This window comes from Muscardinus avellanarius (assembly GCF_963383645.1).
Source record: "Muscardinus avellanarius genome assembly, chromosome: 16".
NCBI lineage: Eukaryota > Metazoa > Chordata > Mammalia > Rodentia > Gliridae > Muscardinus > Muscardinus avellanarius.
Genome location: NC_137802.1, coordinates 32,298,243 through 32,316,672, shown reverse-complemented (window position 1 = coordinate 32,316,672; position 18,430 = coordinate 32,298,243). Strand labels below are relative to the sequence as shown.

Below are 18,430 nucleotides of genomic sequence, written 5' to 3'. Positions count from 1 at the left end.
TCAGAGCTCCAACCTCAACAAAGGCCAGTGCAGCGCAACCACTCTCCAAAGTGAGGGAGCCCTTGAGAAAACTTAAAATGGCTGCTAGTCCAGTCTAAATAAATAATGATGGTGTCCTGCTCCGAAGATTAAGACCCACACAGCCTCTGCTCAAGCTGGGTCATCCCATTACTACCACCTGGAAAGCAGGTGGAATGACTAGTCATTGACTGGACGGCCCTGGGAGTGCCACCTGTGACCCAGAGGAATCCGAATGAACAGCCAGAATGTCTTCTAAAAAGCCCACGATGGCCCCTCTGGCTGCGCCTCCAGCCTGCAGGCGGCTGATGTGCTGCAGGGCCGTTCTGACCATCTGGCCTCTTTCTTGTGGGCTGTGGGCTGCTCCGGGGTCATCTCCCTCTGCTCCTGACTTTAAAAACTGCAGGATATAGGACCGGACCATGTGCCCATTCAGTCCCAGGGTTTCTTGGATGCAGGGCAGGTCTGAGGTGCTGGCCAAGCTCAGCAGATGAACCAGCGCCTGGCAGGTCTGAGTCCGGAGGCTGGCACAGTACTTGAACTCCAGGAAGTCTGTGGTGTCTTCGCTCTTCTGTAAGGCAGTGACCAGCGCGTTCCAGATCTGGGCATACTGCTCTGCAGACCCATACTGCTCTCTCCTGCCTGGGATGGAAAGGGCTGTGGCGGATCTGATGCGCACTTTGAAGTTCTTGCACGATGTCACAACTGACGTTAGGGCCCTGTAGGCCTGGGAGGTCCACGGGGCTGTCCCTGCAAAGAGTCCAGCCATTAAAACTGTGAAGGCATGAAAATAAATTGGGGACAGGGAGAGGGGGAAGGAGGCAAGTATACCAGTGCTCAAGACAGTCATTTGATGTGTCTATCCCATCCTCTCAAAGATCCTGTAAGATCAGGGTGCCAAGTGATTGTGGGATCCCAGATAATTGGCAAAGTACTGATCCCAACCTCCCTCTCTCCCTAGGCCAGCCTGCAGCATGCTTAGGACCTCTGCCACTCAATACAGGACCTTTAGTGACTTAGGAAAAGGCATCTTCTCTGGGAGGATTCTGTCCAGAGGGGTAAGGTTGGTGGGAGGAGCATGGGCTGAGCTGTGGCCCTGCCTGCCTTCTCACTGGACACTGCTGAGCAGTATGCAACCCACAAAACTGTATGCAGCAGCCCGGTCTGTGCTAGCAAAACCATTATTTCCTTATGCAGATTAGCCTACAGACACTTCACTGGCCATAGCAAGTCATGCATTTTATTACACAGAAAAAAATCTTCTTATTCAAAAAGAAGATGTCCAGATTTGTCCTTTCTCCACTCCTGTGGGTCACAGGAAATCAGCTGCTTCCCTCCTCACCAGCTACCACTACCCACTGTTTTGCGGTTTCCTTATTCTTCAGGATGGGCATCAAGTAGAATGCCACTTCTCTAACTCTCCCAGCCCTTCCCCCCTTCTTTGTTGTCTCTGGAGACAGGAGAACAAGCTCTTCTCTTTTTGTGGATGTGGCTGCCATTTACAGCGGGCCACTGACCGAGGTCCTCAAATCTCACTCCCCTGGCTCACTTTTCCCCCAGGGTCTCTGGTGACTGCCTCCTCCGTGCAGAAGGCTGTGGAGCTGCTTCCCCGCCAGCTCCCTCTGGCCGGCCTGCCCAGACACTGTGCAACAGGTGCAGCAGAGCCTGATTCCCCCAGTTGCCACGCGCTCTGCAGGCCCAGAGGGTCTTCTCCTCTCTGGGAACACTTCTACAGGTCTCCAGTCTCCTCTCTGGGAGCTCTTCTCCAGGTCTCAAGTCTTGCCAGAGGGACAGATGAGTCAGGCAAATGCTGGCATTCCAAGTGAGTGGGGCCTGGGGTCTGAGCCATAAATCTACGCCGCCACAAATGAGACCGCAGGTGCACATCATGTCACCATGGCATGATGCTTCTTTACATGGAATAGCCACTTCTGTTCCAAGAGCTCATGGGATTTCAAATATGTACCTTTTTTCCTCCCATTCTAGTGTTTTTCTTTGACTTAAAATAATATATGTCTATTGTAGAAACCTTGGAAAACGAAAGCAGAAAAAAATCCTACTCATCATTCTATCCAGAGGCAATCACCATCAAGAATTAGGCCAATTTCCTTTCCAGTTATTTCTACCTAACTATTGAGATCCTATTGTAGAAATAAATAATTTGATATCTTGCTTTAGTTTGCTTAACATATTTTCCCAGATTATAAAAAATCTTTGTAGATATAATTTTAAATAGTAACAAAATATCCTGTTGAATATATACATAATGATTTATTCACCCATTCCCCTAAATTTGGGTTGTCAGTATGTTTCCAGTGTTTTTAATATTGTGATGAGTGTCTTTAACAAAATATTGTGATGAGTGTCTTTAAATAAAAAATATTAAATAAAAAATATTGTGATGAGTGTCTTTAACAATAGTAGAAACTGGTGTGTGCCTTCCAAAGAGATTCTCCACCGGAGAGAAGAAAAAAACTTGCTCACCAAGTGGAAGAGCAGGGTTTTTAAATACATTTCCCATTGCATAACAAGCATTCCACCGGACTTTCATGGCAGCCTCCATCAGAATAGTAGAAATCAGGGTCTGGATAGACTCTTCAATGATTTCAGCAAATGCCGGTTTTTCTATATGAGAGGGTTGCAGAAAATGAAGCAAATTTCCAAGGGCTCGGACTGCATTGCTTTTTACCTAGAATAAAATATAAAAGCTTTAGAAATCTGTTTTGACACATTTGTTTCAGAAAGTATAATTTCCCCAGGTGTGGCAGCCCATGCTTGTAATCCCAACATTTGGGAGGCTGAGACAGGAGAATCCAGGTTCTCCTATAGTCTCAGCTACTTAGTGAGGCCCTTTGCAACTCAGTGAGACCCTGTTTCAAAATAAAGAATAATAATAATTAAAAAAAGGCTGGGGGTGTAGCTTGAAGGTAGAATGCCCCTGGGTTCAATCCACAGTACCATAAATAAATAAATGAAAGTACAATTTCCATTTTAAGAAACCCAGGAAGTTCTAGATTTCTCAAAGCAAGAGGGCTACTGAATATGCATCGTGCAAGGGGGCAAGTTCTCAGAACTCTGAGAGGTTGTGTCTAGTTAACTCTCTGAGCCATCAGAAAGGTGATGGTCTACAAGCTTCTCTTCTGGTCCTTTGGTGTTTGACTGCAGCTCCAGGAGGTCTGTCTTCTCAGTTTTACAGAGGTGGAGATAAGGCCCATGGGCAACAGGACCAGGCTGGTTTGTGGAAGGCTGGAGGAGAAGCTAGGTTTCCGAACTCCAGCCAGTACTCTCTGCTGCGCTAGTATATCTCAGCCTTCACAGCATATTAGGATCATCTAGGTAGGACTTTTGCTTCTACACCAAATTTCAGACTCTAACCTCAGATATTCTGATTGAGTGACTTTGAGGTAGGGCTTATCAGGTGATTACCAGGTTTTCAGAAGCACTGAACTAAAACTAAGCACTTGGTCTGAGTCATGTGCTGTGCTTTACGTGTACCTTTAACTGTCTCAGAGTCTAGAGAAGTATATGCACTGATTCCCATATTCTAATGGAGGAAAATGAATTTCAGATAAGCTAAGTAACACACCTGTATCACCTCGCTACTAAAAGGCGAGCCGGGATATTACATAATAGGGGAATTTCAAAGTCAGGGACTCCTTATTTTTCTGACTTGCCAATTCTACTTAAAATTTTTTGGAAAATAACAGACTAGTAGGAAAACAAAAATGAACATATCATGTAGTATTACAATGGGCACTACTTTTCATAACACTGGAGACAGTAAAGAAACTACAAATGGAGCAGGCCACCTGCCCTGAGCTTCCTCCCATCCCCTAGAGGAGGGGAGGTCTCGTGGGACAGTCTGAGGAACATCACTTCACACAGAGCTATCAGGTGGCTGCAGCTGTGAGCGCCAAGCGCCTAAATGAGAAATATGAGGTGCTGCTGTGAGTCTACCTTATCTTTATCCTTGGAGGCTTCTATGGCTGACCGCAACATTTTCAAGAGCAGGAGACCAGAGAATTCTTCCTGGAAGCTTGGGTCTGGTGTTTCCCTGTTCCACCCAAAGCATGAAAAATAGGTTAAAAGGTAAATCCACTTAAATATATACATAAAAAGATATATTCACTTAGAATAACTATAAAAGCTTTAGGAAAACAGCTTAACAAATCTGTTCAGATTATGAAAAGAACTCACAACCCCCCCCCACCCCCCTTTGGGTCATGAGTTAAACCTGAGAGCACTCTAGCACTAAGCTATATCCCCAGCACTGGGGATTAAACTCAGAGGCATTCTACCTCTCAGCCACACCCCCAGCCCTGTTTTTTATTCTTTATTTTGAAAGAGAGTCTTATTAAGTTGCAGAGAACCTCACTAAGTAGCTGAGGCTGGCTGCAAACCTGTGATCCTCTTGTCTCAGCCTCCCAAGAACTGGGATTACAAGCATGCACCGTCACACCTGGCTTTTTATTTAAGAATGCTGATAAATATAACTTATACATGTCATTTACACAGAGTTAAGAGACAAAAAGCAGGACACTTGTGTATGAATAACACAGTTAAACTACGGGAAGGGGAATGGATGTTTGGGTAGAAGACAGGTTTTACCTGAATATTCCTTTGTACTGCCTATATATTTTTTTAACCAATGACTATATTACTTTAAAAAATACAGATGCTATATTTTATTACTTATTTTGGTACTGAGGATTGCACCCAAAGGCTTTCTACATCAGAGCTTCATCCCTATCCCTTTTTATTTTGAAACAGGTCCTTGCTAAGTTGCATAGGCTGGCCTTGAACCTGTGATCCTGGTGTCTCAGCCTCCCAAGTTTATAGATATGCATACGCCACCATGTCTGGCAAATACTATATTTTAAAGGTAGGACAACCATTACTAAGGTACTGGGTTTCGATTATATTTTCTATGTATGTATTACATACATACATAGTATGTATTATATACATACATAGTATGTATCTATGTTTAAGACACACACATACACACACATATACATATACCTTATAAGTGTTAAGAATATAATGATCTTATTATTTAAGGGAAAAGAAAGCAAAACAACGCAGTATGACTGTCTAATATAGGGGAACTACTCTTAATTCTTTCAGAGTAGGGATGAATGATACTCTCCTGGGGCTACCACCTCAGAAGTCACCAGGGAAAACAAGTGAAAGCACCTACATGTTGACAATCAGGGTGTCTGTCAGGTTGCCCAGAGACCAGGCAGCTTTGGCACGGACGTTCACAGACTTGTCTTGAAGTGAGGTCAGTATGGCGTTTGCTGTGTCTGCCACAAATATGACATCCTGAAGGAGAAACCAGAAACTGCATTACTTCAGGAGTTCACTGCTGCTTTGGAAATTCTCAAATTTCCATAAAAACCTATAAGCCTTTATTGCAAATTCCAATTTGGAAATCAAAACCCATTTACCCTAACAACTTAGTTTGGGCACTTACTATATTGCCAGGGAAGCTCTCCCATGATCTTGGATGTGCCACGGACACCTGAGAAACCTGTGGATTTGCTCTTGTGATTGCCTCATAACCTGGCCTGTGACAGTCATCTATGAATTCTGTACTTGGGTTGATTTGCACTTCAGGAAACAATGTTCAGACAATGAAATGCACTTCCAAAACATCCTGTTCACCACATACCTCTCAGTGAGATTGATGTCGTAACACGAGTGACATACCAACTTTCTAAATTATTCTGTCACATATCCATGTCCCATTTCAACTGATCATTAACTTAAGCATTTACTGGGCACCGAGGTTCCCAGATAATGTGCTAAGTAATTACAAATAAACGACTATAGGTATTATCATATTTTAGTAGCAATTAAGGAAACCAGATTACAAAGCAAGTTAATTTCCTTTACTGTCCAACTCAGGAGCTCTGTGTCAAGAAAAAGTAATGACTTGGCCTCTCCAGAGGCACAGAAAGGCTGGGCAGGCTCACTCTGACCTGTCTGAGACAGGGGAAAAGCACGTAGACACCGAGGGCCCGAGAGGTCGCAGCTTTCACTAGGCGGTTCTGGCTGTCGTTCAGCCCGAGCAGCATTGTGATGCACAAAATCTGCCTGTCATTCTGCAATGAGAAGAGTGACAGGAGACAAGTGAGTGCAATAGCCATGCGCCAAGTCTTCGTCAAGTGACCGTGAGTGAGCGAAACATGTGCCCTGAGTTCACACACTGGAGCTGCATACCCCGTGCCCTTGGGGTGGGCGCCCCTGGTAAAGGAAAGCACAGGTTCAGTTCAGATTCAGTGATCAGCTGAGCACCTACTAATAAGCACAGGGTCAAACAGTACCTCTCAACTGTGGGAATTAGGGCATTTTTATACTTCTACTTCATTAAAGCTGCATTCTTTATAAAAGCTGATTTATATAAATAAGGACAGATGCAAATGCCATTGTAAACTAACGAAGAGGAGCAGTCTGGAGATTTCCAAGGTCTGAATGTTAATGTACCCTCCCTCAACTCATATGTTGAAACTCTTGCTGTGATGGTGGTGGCCACACGTCTGTAATCCCAGCGCTTGGGAGGCCAAGAGAGGAGGATTGCAGGTTTGAGGATAGCATCAGCAACTTAGTGAGACCTCGTTTCCAAAAACAAAAAAACCACACACACACACACACACACACCACAAAACAAAAAACTAGGGTACCTCAGAGGCAGGATGGCTCTGAAATAACCACCCAGCAATCCTCACCCAAAAGGTAATGGTATTAGGAGGTGAGGCCTCTGGGGCTGAGCCTTCCATGAGTGGGAATAGTTTCCTTACAAATGAGGCCACAGAGAAGGGCCTTGCCCCTTCCACATGTGAGCTAGGAGCCATTTATGAATCAGAAAGTGCGCCCTCACTGGGCACCAAATCTAAGGGTCTCTAGACATTGGACTTTCCCAGCCTTCAAACTTTTTTGTTTGTTTTGTTTTGTTTTGTGGTACTAGGGATTGAACCCAGGGGCAGTCTACATCTTTTTCCCCCTCTTATCTATTTATTTAATTTTTATTGGTGCACTGTCATCATACATCTTATTGGGGTACAAGATGTTAGAGGCATAGATGCACACATCACATGCCCCTTCCCAATTCCCACCCCATTCCTCCCCCTCCCTCAGGAGCATTCCAAATCTAAGATACACCCCCAGCCCTATTTTACCTTTTAGTTTGAAACAGGGTCTCATTAAGTTGCAGAGGGCCTCACAAAGTTGCTAATCCTAGCCTTTAGAACTTTGAGAAATAAACCGCAATGTTTAGAAATCACTCCAATTTATGGTATTCTATTATAACAGCACAAAGAAGCTAAGATAAATACCTTATGTACTGGGCACCACACCTAAGTAATTTTATCTGTTGTATTATTTTTCACATGACTCCCATCTTAAGATGATAATACGCTGGGCGTGGTGGTGCACGCTTGTAATCCCCGCACTTGAGAGGCGGAGACAGGAGGATCATGCAGGTTCGAAGCCAGCCTCACTGGCTTAAGAGACCCTGTTTCCAAATAAAAATATAAAAATAGGTCTGGGAGTGTAGCCCAGAGGTAGAAGGGTTTCCAGAAACCCCAGTACCACCAAAAAAAAGAAGGAAAAAAAAAAAGATGATAATACTAAGTTTTCGAGGTATTAAGATAGTCAAAGAGCTATGGTGGAAGAGCTGGGACCTAACCCAGGTCTTTTAAGCTCTGGCTATGAAACCCTTCCAAAGTCTCTCTGCCTTCAAGGCTGTGAGACTCACTCTACCACTTACTGTCTAATGCACAGGTAGAACAGCTTTCTTGGCAGGTTAAGATTTTACTTTAAGTTTCCCCATCTCTTGTTCTGAACTGCTCTCACCCTAAACTCAAGTGGAATAATCTTCTTTTCCTCAGAGCTAATATTGAAAATGTTTCAAATAAGAATAGAGTCAAGCTTGAGCTCCAAGACATGGTCTGAAGGCAAGGAAACAGGGCTTGAGTTACCGGCAGACTGCCGAAGGCCTCAGGCAAGATGGAAGACAGGGCGTCACAGGCGCTCGCCTGGAGAGTCGGGTGCTCTGAACTCTGCAGGGCACGGGGCAAAGGACCATTGAGCATCATAGTCCAGAACATCACCACCTGAAACAGAGGCACATAGGAACTGATCAAAGCTATCCCTCAGATACGGCTGTATTTTCAAGACATGGTTCCTTACACTCGTAGCTTTCTGCAAATGCGTTCAGTGGTTCTTCTTCCACAGCAGTGAAAGAACTTTAGAAAACAACTGTTAAGTCCCTGTACTTTACTGATTGGGAAACTATAGCGTAATAGCTAAGCAGCAATGATGGTAGCGAGGAGGAGGATGAAGAAGATAGCAGCAGCACAGCAACAGAGGCAGCTAATGGTTTACAGAGCACTCAGCACTGCCGGGCATACAGCAGCTCAATCCTCAGCACAATTGAATGATGTCTGCGTCATTCTACCCATTTTCCCTCAAGGAAACGGAGGCATAAAGAGACAATATCATTTGCTAATAGGCAGTAGGGGTCAACTAGAATTCCTTCAACTTATACCAGCTACAGCTCTTTCAGCCTGACCTCTGTGGGCATGACACAGTTTGCAGTCCCCTCCTACACTGAATAGAGCTGACCTGAGTGATCGACAGGATGCGTGAAATGACAGTGTGGTCTTCTGAAGTGACACTGTAAAACACTGCAGCCTCTGCCTTGCTCTTTCTCCTGGGCCACTTGCTATGGAGGAAGCTGGCTGCCGTGTCAACAAGAGATTCAAGTAGCCCCTTGAGAGTCCTCAAAGGCCTCTGCAGACAGCCAAAACTAACTTGCTAGGCATATGAATGAGCCTCTCTGGGAGAAAATTCTCCAGCCCTAGCAAGTCTTCAGTTGACTACAGCCCTGGGTGGCATCCTGACCACAGCCGCAGGAGAGATCTATGCCAGAACCACATGGCCAGACCACTCACAATTCCGGGCCCACAGAGACCATGTGAGAGAACAAACACTGACTGAGCTAGCTGCTACAAGGCGAGGATTAATTTATTACTCAGCAATAGACAAGTCATACAGAAAGTCTACGTCTTCCCTAGAGATGAAACAGTATCTGAATGTGAACAGTAGGAGGACCTCCCAAAGTCACCTGTCAAGCAAAAGAAGTACAGATTAATCCAGTTCTGTCTGACAGCAAAGTTCAACCTATCTCCCTGCAAATGGTAACACAGAAGCTTGAATGGCAGCCTCAGAAGGGGATGAGTTAGACATTGTTAATCTTCTGCAAGAATGATGGAAGTGGTACAGGGAAAAGAAAAGGCAGGAGGAGGAGGGCAGAGGAGAAAACATTATGCGAATTTTGCTTTTGGTACTGGGTGGAGCCCTGTTATGGTGGAGTCACATGCCTCATCCAAAGAACTGGGAAGAGTAGGATGAGAAAAATCCCCGAGATCATAGAAATTTATTGGAATCATGTAGGAGGGTTGAGGGGGCAAAGGGAAGTAACATTCTCTAAGCACCTACTGTGTGCCAACACCCTGACATTTCACCTTTTCAGCTGTCTAGTGGTTGAAGGGTTATTAGTCCTCTTTACAAGGAGGAAACCATGCTTACTTATAACCACACATCCATTAAGTGATGCCCTCAGATTTGATCCTATGCCTTCTGATTCAAAATCCATGGCTCTTTTCACCATTCCAAACTAGGTGTTATGCAACAACAACAACCAATCAGTTTTACCATTGCTGGTTGTAAGTTCCATATAATCCTACCACATACTGAATTGTAAATAAAACCCATGCATGTTAGTTTCATGTCATGCTAGATTATAAACCATAGTTTGTGACATTGGAAGAGATCTTTCCATCTACTCTTCTTTCTCATTGAGCCCCTGAATTAAAACTGCAACTGAAGCACTAAAGAAACACTATGGACAGGCATATATTTACCGAGAAGACTGGCACTCTCTGCTCAAGTGCTGTGGTAGAATCTGGCTTATACTGCTGTATTAAGCCTGTGCCCAGTTCTTCCAGAAGCTGCCAAGATAAAAGAAATAACTGTCAAAATGCAGAGCACCAGAACTATGGGCATTACAAACAAGTTCACTTCAACTTGGAGATTACCTCAAATCATAGGGAAAAATAATTTCCAACTGATTTTCCTTTAGCAAAGGCATTTTCAAAGCATAAAACCAATAGCTGTATGTTGTTACTTTATTACCAGATCAATTCTTTGGGTTTACATGTAAAGGCTGAAAATAGGGAAATGTATGCCTTTCTTGCCTGAAATCTCTTTACGAAATCTCAGAAGGAAATGCACAAGCTTACCTTTGCTCCATGAAGCTGAATGGATGGATCTGCTTCCCCCATGCATTTGCAAATCACCTCACCAAGTTCCATCAAGTAGACCTGTGCCACTGAAAAGTAGCCTCTTGCCAGGTGAGCCAACACCTACAAACAGAGCAGGGAATTAACCTCAAAATCTGCATATAAGGCTATAGAATCCAGGAAAGTATTTCAGGAATTTGAATTCACTCACATTTAGTAAAGGCCTAAAATTTGATGTTGGCATGAAATAAAAAAAAAAAATCCTTTATCGTATTCTTATTACTAACATCAGTTAACTGTATTGTAATTTTATGATGGTTTACAGTCTGTGATTGTTTTTCATTAATATTGTTTCAAGTTTAGAAATAATCCCTCGAGGTAGGTATTAATTGAAACTATAACTGAAGTTGGTCTCACAAGCTTGTAATCCCAGTACTTGGGAGGCTGAGACAGGAGGACACAGGTTCACAGCCAGCCTCAGCAGTTTAGTGAGACCTTCTGCAACTTAGTGAGACCCTGTTTCAAAATAAAAAATAAAAATGGGACTGGGGTGTAGCTCAGAGGTAGAATGCCTCTGGGTTTCATCCTCAGTACCACACACACACACAAAAGAAATTATAGCTGAAGAAACTCAAGTTGAAAAGGTTAAGGAAGGCATTAATGTTATCTAGATCATCAGGAGCAGCCTCTAGGATCAAACCTATGTCTTCATCTATATTTAAGTATAGAAAAAAATTCTTTTATCTGACATTGTTTTATCCTTTGAAGGAACAATTATTTTGTTTCACTACACAGGTACAAGATCAAAGAGAAATTTATCGGAACTTAAACAACTTTAAGTTGTAGAAACCAAAGATTAACTACAATTCCTTCCTGAGTTATTACACAATCTTTTACACATTCACCTATCATATAATACTTAACATGACTACAATAGCTCCTGACAAAACAACAAAAAGGAATAAATATGATGTTTACAATCAAAGATTCCCCAAACAAAATAACAAAACATAAACCACCCACAGCCGAAACACAACTTCCACTATGGCCACCAACATATGGCTTGTTTCATGCTGCTTTCATATACCTGCTCCTCACAGTCACCCAATAGAGAAGAAATGATTACTTCCTTTCAGAGAGGAGGAAATGAAATCTCTACCTGTAGGGCCTCCAGTCGCATGGGGGCAGGTTCGAAAGTACTTCCTGCTGCAGAGCCAGCCTCACCACCTGAAGAGGACTCCTCCTTGGGCAGCACGACAGTGGAAATACAAAGCCGGATGAGCCAGCAGGGCTCTGGAGACCCCTTAGGTGAGCTAATTGATGTTTCTTCCAGAGAAGTTCCTGCAGAAGCTTTCTTCCACCAGTCTGGAGCACTGAGGTGAGGAGTTGCTGAATTGCTATTGTTGAGTCCAGAAGAACAGGGCTGTTGTAGAAGTAGCTGGACTTCAGGTAAAGGTGCATATGTGGACACTATAGCTCCCAAGAGTGTAAGACTTGACACACGGACATTAACATCTGCCAAGGGAAACACAGCCCATCACCACAGGAACCACTACCATAAGGACTGTAGTTATCCCTGCAGGCAATTAAGAATTATGTCCTTGTTTAATTAAATCTAATTGAACATTCAGACTAAACTTTCCAATTCATAGGAAATACTTATGGGACAGCATCATAAACAAACAACCCAATAAACTCAAAATGTTAGATATTCCATATTATAGAAAAACAACAATAAAAGGTGAGCGGCTACTTAATTTTAAGACTAAAGTGACATAAAATCTAAAACCAAAGAATAAAAATTAGGGCTGGGGGTACAGCTTGGAGGTAGAATGCCCTCTTGGTTCCATCCCAAGTTTAAAAAAAAAAAAAAGCCATTATTTATTTAGAAAACTAAAAAAATCTGTATCTAGATTGGTTTTTTTTTTTGCATGTGAATGTCCAGCTGTTCCAGCACTATCTTTGTGCCTTTGTCATAAATCAGTGGATTATATGAACATGGGTCTATTTCTAAGCTTTTTATTCTGTTCTATGATCTATTTGTCTTTCTGTCAATTTTCCACTACTGATAACTATAGTTTTATAGTAGGCTTTAGAGTTGAGTAGTGTTAGTCTCCCAACTTTGTTCTTCTCAACTAATATTGTATTGCCTATTCTTTTGTCTTTCCATATAAAATTTAGAATCGGTTTGTTGATACACACAAAATGACTTGCTGGGATTCTGACAAGAATTATTCTGAATCTATAGACCAAGTTGGGAAGAACTGACATCTTGATAATATTGAGTCTTCCTATCCATGAACATAAACTATCTCTCCATTTATTTAGTTCTTTGATATCTTTCCTTAAAGTTTTAGAGTTTTCTTGACATAGATCTTGTATACATTTTGTTAGATTTATACTAGGTATTTCAGGGTTTGAGCATTTAAATAATAGTTACTAGATATCAAAAACACTTGAAAGTGATTTTTGAGGCATGATCCATGTCCTTCGAAGACAAATAAAAGTATGTATAGTAGGATAAGCAGGGGACCGAATCAGGAGACTTGGGCTGTTTAATCTGTTTGCACTAAATGTGGTGCGAGATCTTAAGGTAGGACTTATCTGAGTCCTATTGCACACATTAATGTAGGAGTGGACTGGACTTAGTTTACACATCAGTATCTTGTTTGGGTGCATAAAAATCTTATAGAATAGGTATAACTTTTCTTGTGAGGAGTTTAGAGTTCAGAGAGGGCCTTGACTATGAGGGCCATACCAATGGGTGTGGGATGTAGACCCTCAGACTGAGTCCAGGTCCAGTGCTCTTCCCATGATATCACAGGAATCATCCACGCTTCCTTCTTGTTCTACAATTCTGACTGAAAAACTCATCTCATCAGAAGTGGTCTGATCTGAAAGCTTGAAAACACAGGAAAAAACTATCCTAAAGCCAGGTATTTATAGCACATAACATTATTTGTGGTGGTATTCAAGAAATAAGATACAACTCTGTAGTTAGTGGGGATATGAAGTTCTGGGACTTTATCTGAACTTTCAGAGGAGATAATAAGGAAATTAATTTTTAGTTTTATTTTAATTTTTTTATGTGGTACTGGGGATGAAACCCAGGAGCTTTCTACCTCTGGGGGACACCCCTAGCCCTATTTTATTTGAAACAAGGTCTCACTAAGTTGCCGAGAGCTTCACAAAGTTGCTGAGGCTGGCTTCAAGCCTGCGATTCTCCTGTCTCAGGCTCCCAAGTGCTAAGATTAGAGGCGTGTCCCCAAGCCTGACTTAGGTTTTGTATTCCAGTTTTTGTTTCCAAGTAGAGGATGGTATATGTCTGTCTGTTCATCCATTTACCCTTACTTATGCCTGAAGACATTGTTACATACTCATGGGAGGCTACTTCCACTTGGTTCATTCCTAATTCTAACAGACTCTCTGGTCACTGCCCTAAGGCACTGCAGAGGTATTACACTTTACAGTTAGTTCTCCAGCTCATTTCCTTATGTTGGGGCTTGAGGGGCCAAAAGTGGGTTTCTAGCAACAGCTGGTAGCCTTAAGCTGAGGAGAATAAGTGATTATAGTTATAAAAAATGCTCAGAATACTTTGTAAAAATTTACTAATATTCTACACTCAAAATAAAGAAGCAATTAATTTTAAAACATTACCAACCTTTGTGGCGGATATAAGGCTTTATCTGGTTCCAGACTTTGGTCAGCAGGCTGAGTTTCAGGCGATTGTAAGGTGCATTTGATACTAAATTTGCAAGGCACTACAATACAAGACAAAAAAATAGCTTACCAATAGGCCTAAACCATATAAAAAAAGTTCATAGCATTTAACTTAAAGTCTTCATATTTAATGAAAATTAGTCCATTTTGTTTTTGGTCTTTAAGAAAATAACACATAGTAAAAGGAGTATTTTAAAAAATCATTGATTTGGACATTAGAGATATTATCGGTTAGATCGGGTGGGTAAGTGTAGATTTCCAAATAGAATGACTTTAATAAGATTATTACTTAGTTATATTCTTAGATCAAGTTACTTTGGGACAACATAAAACATTAAATGGGAAACAGAGAAACCCTCTCTGAAACATTTACCTTAATTATCTGAGTAAGGGTCTGTGAAGATGACTCTGCCACCAAAGCTAACAAAAGACATCTGTGCAACTCTCTAATGCTGGAAGCAATCATGACAGAGAAGGGGGTGAAAGCCCTTCTGTGGTCACTGGTATCTTCAGCAACAGAAAGAAACTGCTTTGAGCCTTCCAAGATGGCAGATAAAACTTGTAGAGCACAGGCACGTGTCTGAAATTTCAAGATGATTCATTCACACTGGTTAGTTAAAGTCAAGAGCCAGAGTCCTTTCTTCCCATTTATATTTAATTTTCAAAATATTTGAAACCATTTTATTTAGAAGACTAAAGGTAGTGGGATTATCTATCAAGTCCCCATGAACTAGGTCATTTGTATCTTACACCTAAAAAATAAACAAATAATCAAACACCTTAAATTATATTGTTGTTAGGTTTTATATTAGAACACAAAATTCTAAGTATGAGAATAATTTAAAGATGGAAGCCTGGTTTATTTAAACAGAAGGCCAACTAAAAAGATAGGGTCACCAACAAGGTAGGAAAAATATGTACATCTTGAGTCTGCTTTGTATCAAAGTCCCTGAGAATTCACATTCTGCTTTACGTTCTACTGTGAAGACCTGAATGCTCAATGTGAAACAGGACAAGGACAATCAGACCTTTGTGTACCTTAGCAGGCACCAGAGTGATCTGACCTGTAGAAACACTCCTGGGTAGAGAAAATAATATTGCTTGTAGTGGGAGTATTTGGTAAAGAAAGGAATGCTACTTACTATAACCAAATGGATAGAAAGGAAAAGAGTATACTTTTGTCATGGGCTGTATGTCAAGAAAAATATGTCACTCATTAAAATCCTCTTTATAAGGTTAAAAAATTACTTTTAGTGGTGCTTGGATGATGTGTGGCACTAAAAGGCAGAAGTGAAAGAATAAATGAGAAAAATCAATTTAACCAAAATATAATATAGGTAATAAACACAGGACAATTAATACAGAATAATACTTAACTCTCTTTGGTTAGCTCACCCCAAAATGCCAATTAAACACCTTCATGTCAGATTTCTTCAAACCAGGAAATAAACATTACAATTATCTAATCTAAATATTTAGTCAACATGAAGCATATCTGAGTTTGGTGTGAAAAAGGTTTTCCAGAAAGCAGTAGACTGTGTTATCTTTAAGTTACCAAGTAACAAATCAGTTCTACAGGCGTTCTGTAGAGTGCCATCATAAGAAAAATCTAAAGACACAGTGCTCTGAAAACAAATGTACAGTACCTAGCATGAGTCTTGAGAATTAAGCATAATCGCTCGAGTTAAGAAGCTGGCAATGCTTTAGAACATTGTTTTTAGGTGTGAAGAGCAAGACTGTGAACACAGCCAGCTCAGTTAAGAACTTAGCCACGAGCTGTTTAATTTTGTCTGGAAAAGGCCAGCAGCCCTAGTGTCTCTGACACAACCACTCAAGTCTGCTCTGGTAGCACAGTGTGTAAAGGAATAAATGAGCTGTGTTCCAATAAACTTTACTTACAATGAAATCTGAACTCCACATAGTATAGACATATCATGAAATTTTATTCTTCTGATTAAGACACTTATAAAACACTTGATGATTAAACACTTTACAGTGTAAAAACCATTCTCAGCTAACAGGTCATACAAAACAGGTGGTAGGCAAGACTTGGTTTGATTATGGGTCAGAGTTGGAACTGCTCAGCTCACTGGAATACTGAAAAAGATGTATGTTAAACCCCCACCCCCTCCCCCTCCCCCTCCCCCTCCCTCTCCCTCTCCTTCTCCCTCTCCTTCTCCTTCTCCTTCTTCTTCTTCTTCTTCTTCGGTACTGGGGATGGGGATGGAAGCCAGGGAGCCAGGGGCATTCTACCTCCAAGATACAACCCCAGCCCTATTTTTTAGTCTTTTTATTTTTTGAAACAGGGTCTCACTGAGTTTCAAAGGGCCTCACTAAGTAGCTGAGGCTGTCCTCGAACCATGATTCTCCTGTCTCAGCCTCCCAAATGCTGGGATTACAAGACTGTACCACTATGCCCAAATAAAAACCTTTCTTTCTTTAGAAGGTAATTAAAAGTCACAATTCCAGCAGTTCATAATCCAAATAAAATTCAAAAAAGTTAAGAAACTTCAGTTCAATTAATTTTGGTATCCTAAGGGGGAAAACACCCATGATTATCACAGATGAAAACAAAAGAAAGATCATTGAAATTGGTGATTTTCCCCACTGAGAGATAAAGTCTACATAAAACTTTGATACTATATCAGATTATACTTTTCATAGTTCTGAGTTAACTTACTTTCAATCTTGTTCAATGTATCTTTGCTAACTGAAAACTGTTACCTATGATTCTGAATCTGGTTTAGGTTTTGCTTCATTTATTCTTACAACATTTAATACCCCTTTTACCATTTCTAATCAGCACCCTCAGCAGAAATTACTGATGTGCAAGCAAATCATAAAAGGAGCAACTTTCCAGAAAGCTCATTTTTTTCGATTTTTATTATCTATTTACAATGATGAATGAAAGACTTTTCAATTCTATAAATGGCAGTGTGCCTTTACTAGCTCGAAGTTTCCTTGGACATTAAGCCCTGACAAAAGCTTATAAAACAGAGAAGCCCTTTCCTCCTTTTTTTTTTTTTTTTTAACATAAGAATATAGCAGAAATGTATGCTAAGGTAGCTTGGTCAATCTTCTTTCCTTTCTTTGTATGTATATCTCAGAATACTTCTGAAGTGATAAAAAAAAAATGGCCCTGCAGGGAGTGGGGACTATTGAGGTTTCCATACAGGGCACAAGGCTATTCTCTTCTTTGGCTTTGTCCAATTTTTATTTTTTTTAAGTGCTGCAGATAGAACCCATGGCCTCACACATGTATCACAGATCAATATACGCAATTCCAAGTACTAATTATTATTCACATGTTTCAGGGTCAATTTTATTGACTCAAAGTTGGTTGTCTTTTTTTGTGTGTGTATGTGGCACTGGGGGTGGAACCCAGGGGGTTTTCTACCTCTGGGCTATGCTCCCAAACCTATTTTATACTTTATTTGGAAACAGGGTCTCACTAAGTTGCTGAGAGCCTCACTAAGTAGCTGAGGCTGGCTTTGAACCTGTGTGATCCTCCTGTCTCAGCCTCCCAAGCACTGGGATTACAAGCGTGCACCACCACGCCCGGCTAGGTTGGTTGTCTTTTAAGTGGAGTCTTGTGAACACTGTCAGGGCTGGAAGATTTGGAGATATCCAAGTAAAGTTAACTGTTTCTAGTTGGCTACATTAAAACAAAACAAAATGCCAAACTGGTTACTTTCCTTCCCATAAGAGTTAAAAACTTTAAGCTTTCATTTTCTTTTCAAGTGATGCTATTATCTAGACTTTTTTTGTGTGTATGTGAGTCTGGGGATGGAACTCAAAGGCATTTGACCACCAGGCTACACCTCCTGCCCTATTTTTTATTCTTTATTTTGAAACAGTGTCTCACTAAGTTGCAAAGGGCCTCACTAAGTAGCTGAGGCTGTCCTTGAACCACAATACTCCAGTCTCAGCCTCTTGAATGCTGGGATTACTAAGTGTGTGCCACCACACCCGGCTTATTATCTAGATTTTGATTTGTTTCCATTTTCATTGTTATCTCAAAGACAAATAAAAATTTATCATGGAATTTGAAAATCAGGGTAATTCTCAAAGTGCCAAGAGAAAGTCCTGCCCTATTGTTTATTTCTTAGACCCAAGTCATGATAATGTATCTTCAAGATATGCCTTTATAACACCTGAGGAAATCACATAGGAGAAATTCTGACATTAGTCTTGAGTATTTTTATTGATAATTTTCTGTCCTTTCTGGAAACATAAAATGTGCTTTCTTGAAACATATTTCCAATATGTAAACAACTATTTACCAAGTACCAGCATATTAGCATATCCTAAAAGAAATTTCTAAGCCAAGTGTGGTCGTGCATATCTATAATCCTAGTTGTTTGGGAAGCAGAAACAGGAGGATT

General features: G+C 41.2%; 1 protein-coding gene across 1 annotated transcript in view; it reads right to left on the bottom strand.

Moving 5' to 3' along the window:
• Positions 1-202: 202 nt before the first annotated feature.
• HEATR6 (HEAT repeat containing 6) overlaps positions 203-18,430 on the bottom strand; it is a gene marked incomplete at both ends in the record, with an annotated part of 36,753 nt that continues 18,525 nt past the window's right edge. Inside the window, 11 exons of the mRNA XM_080713612.1 lie at positions 203-768; positions 2,503-2,707; positions 3,976-4,072; positions 5,219-5,343; positions 6,003-6,125; positions 8,001-8,135; positions 9,948-10,034; positions 10,326-10,448; positions 11,485-11,840; positions 13,987-14,086; positions 14,419-14,625. Of these exons, the coding sequence (XP_080569738.1) occupies positions 203-768; positions 2,503-2,707; positions 3,976-4,072; positions 5,219-5,343; positions 6,003-6,125; positions 8,001-8,135; positions 9,948-10,034; positions 10,326-10,448; positions 11,485-11,840; positions 13,987-14,086; positions 14,419-14,625 (2,124 nt within the window). The remainder of the gene's footprint in view (positions 769-2,502; positions 2,708-3,975; positions 4,073-5,218; positions 5,344-6,002; positions 6,126-8,000; positions 8,136-9,947; positions 10,035-10,325; positions 10,449-11,484; positions 11,841-13,986; positions 14,087-14,418; positions 14,626-18,430) is intronic.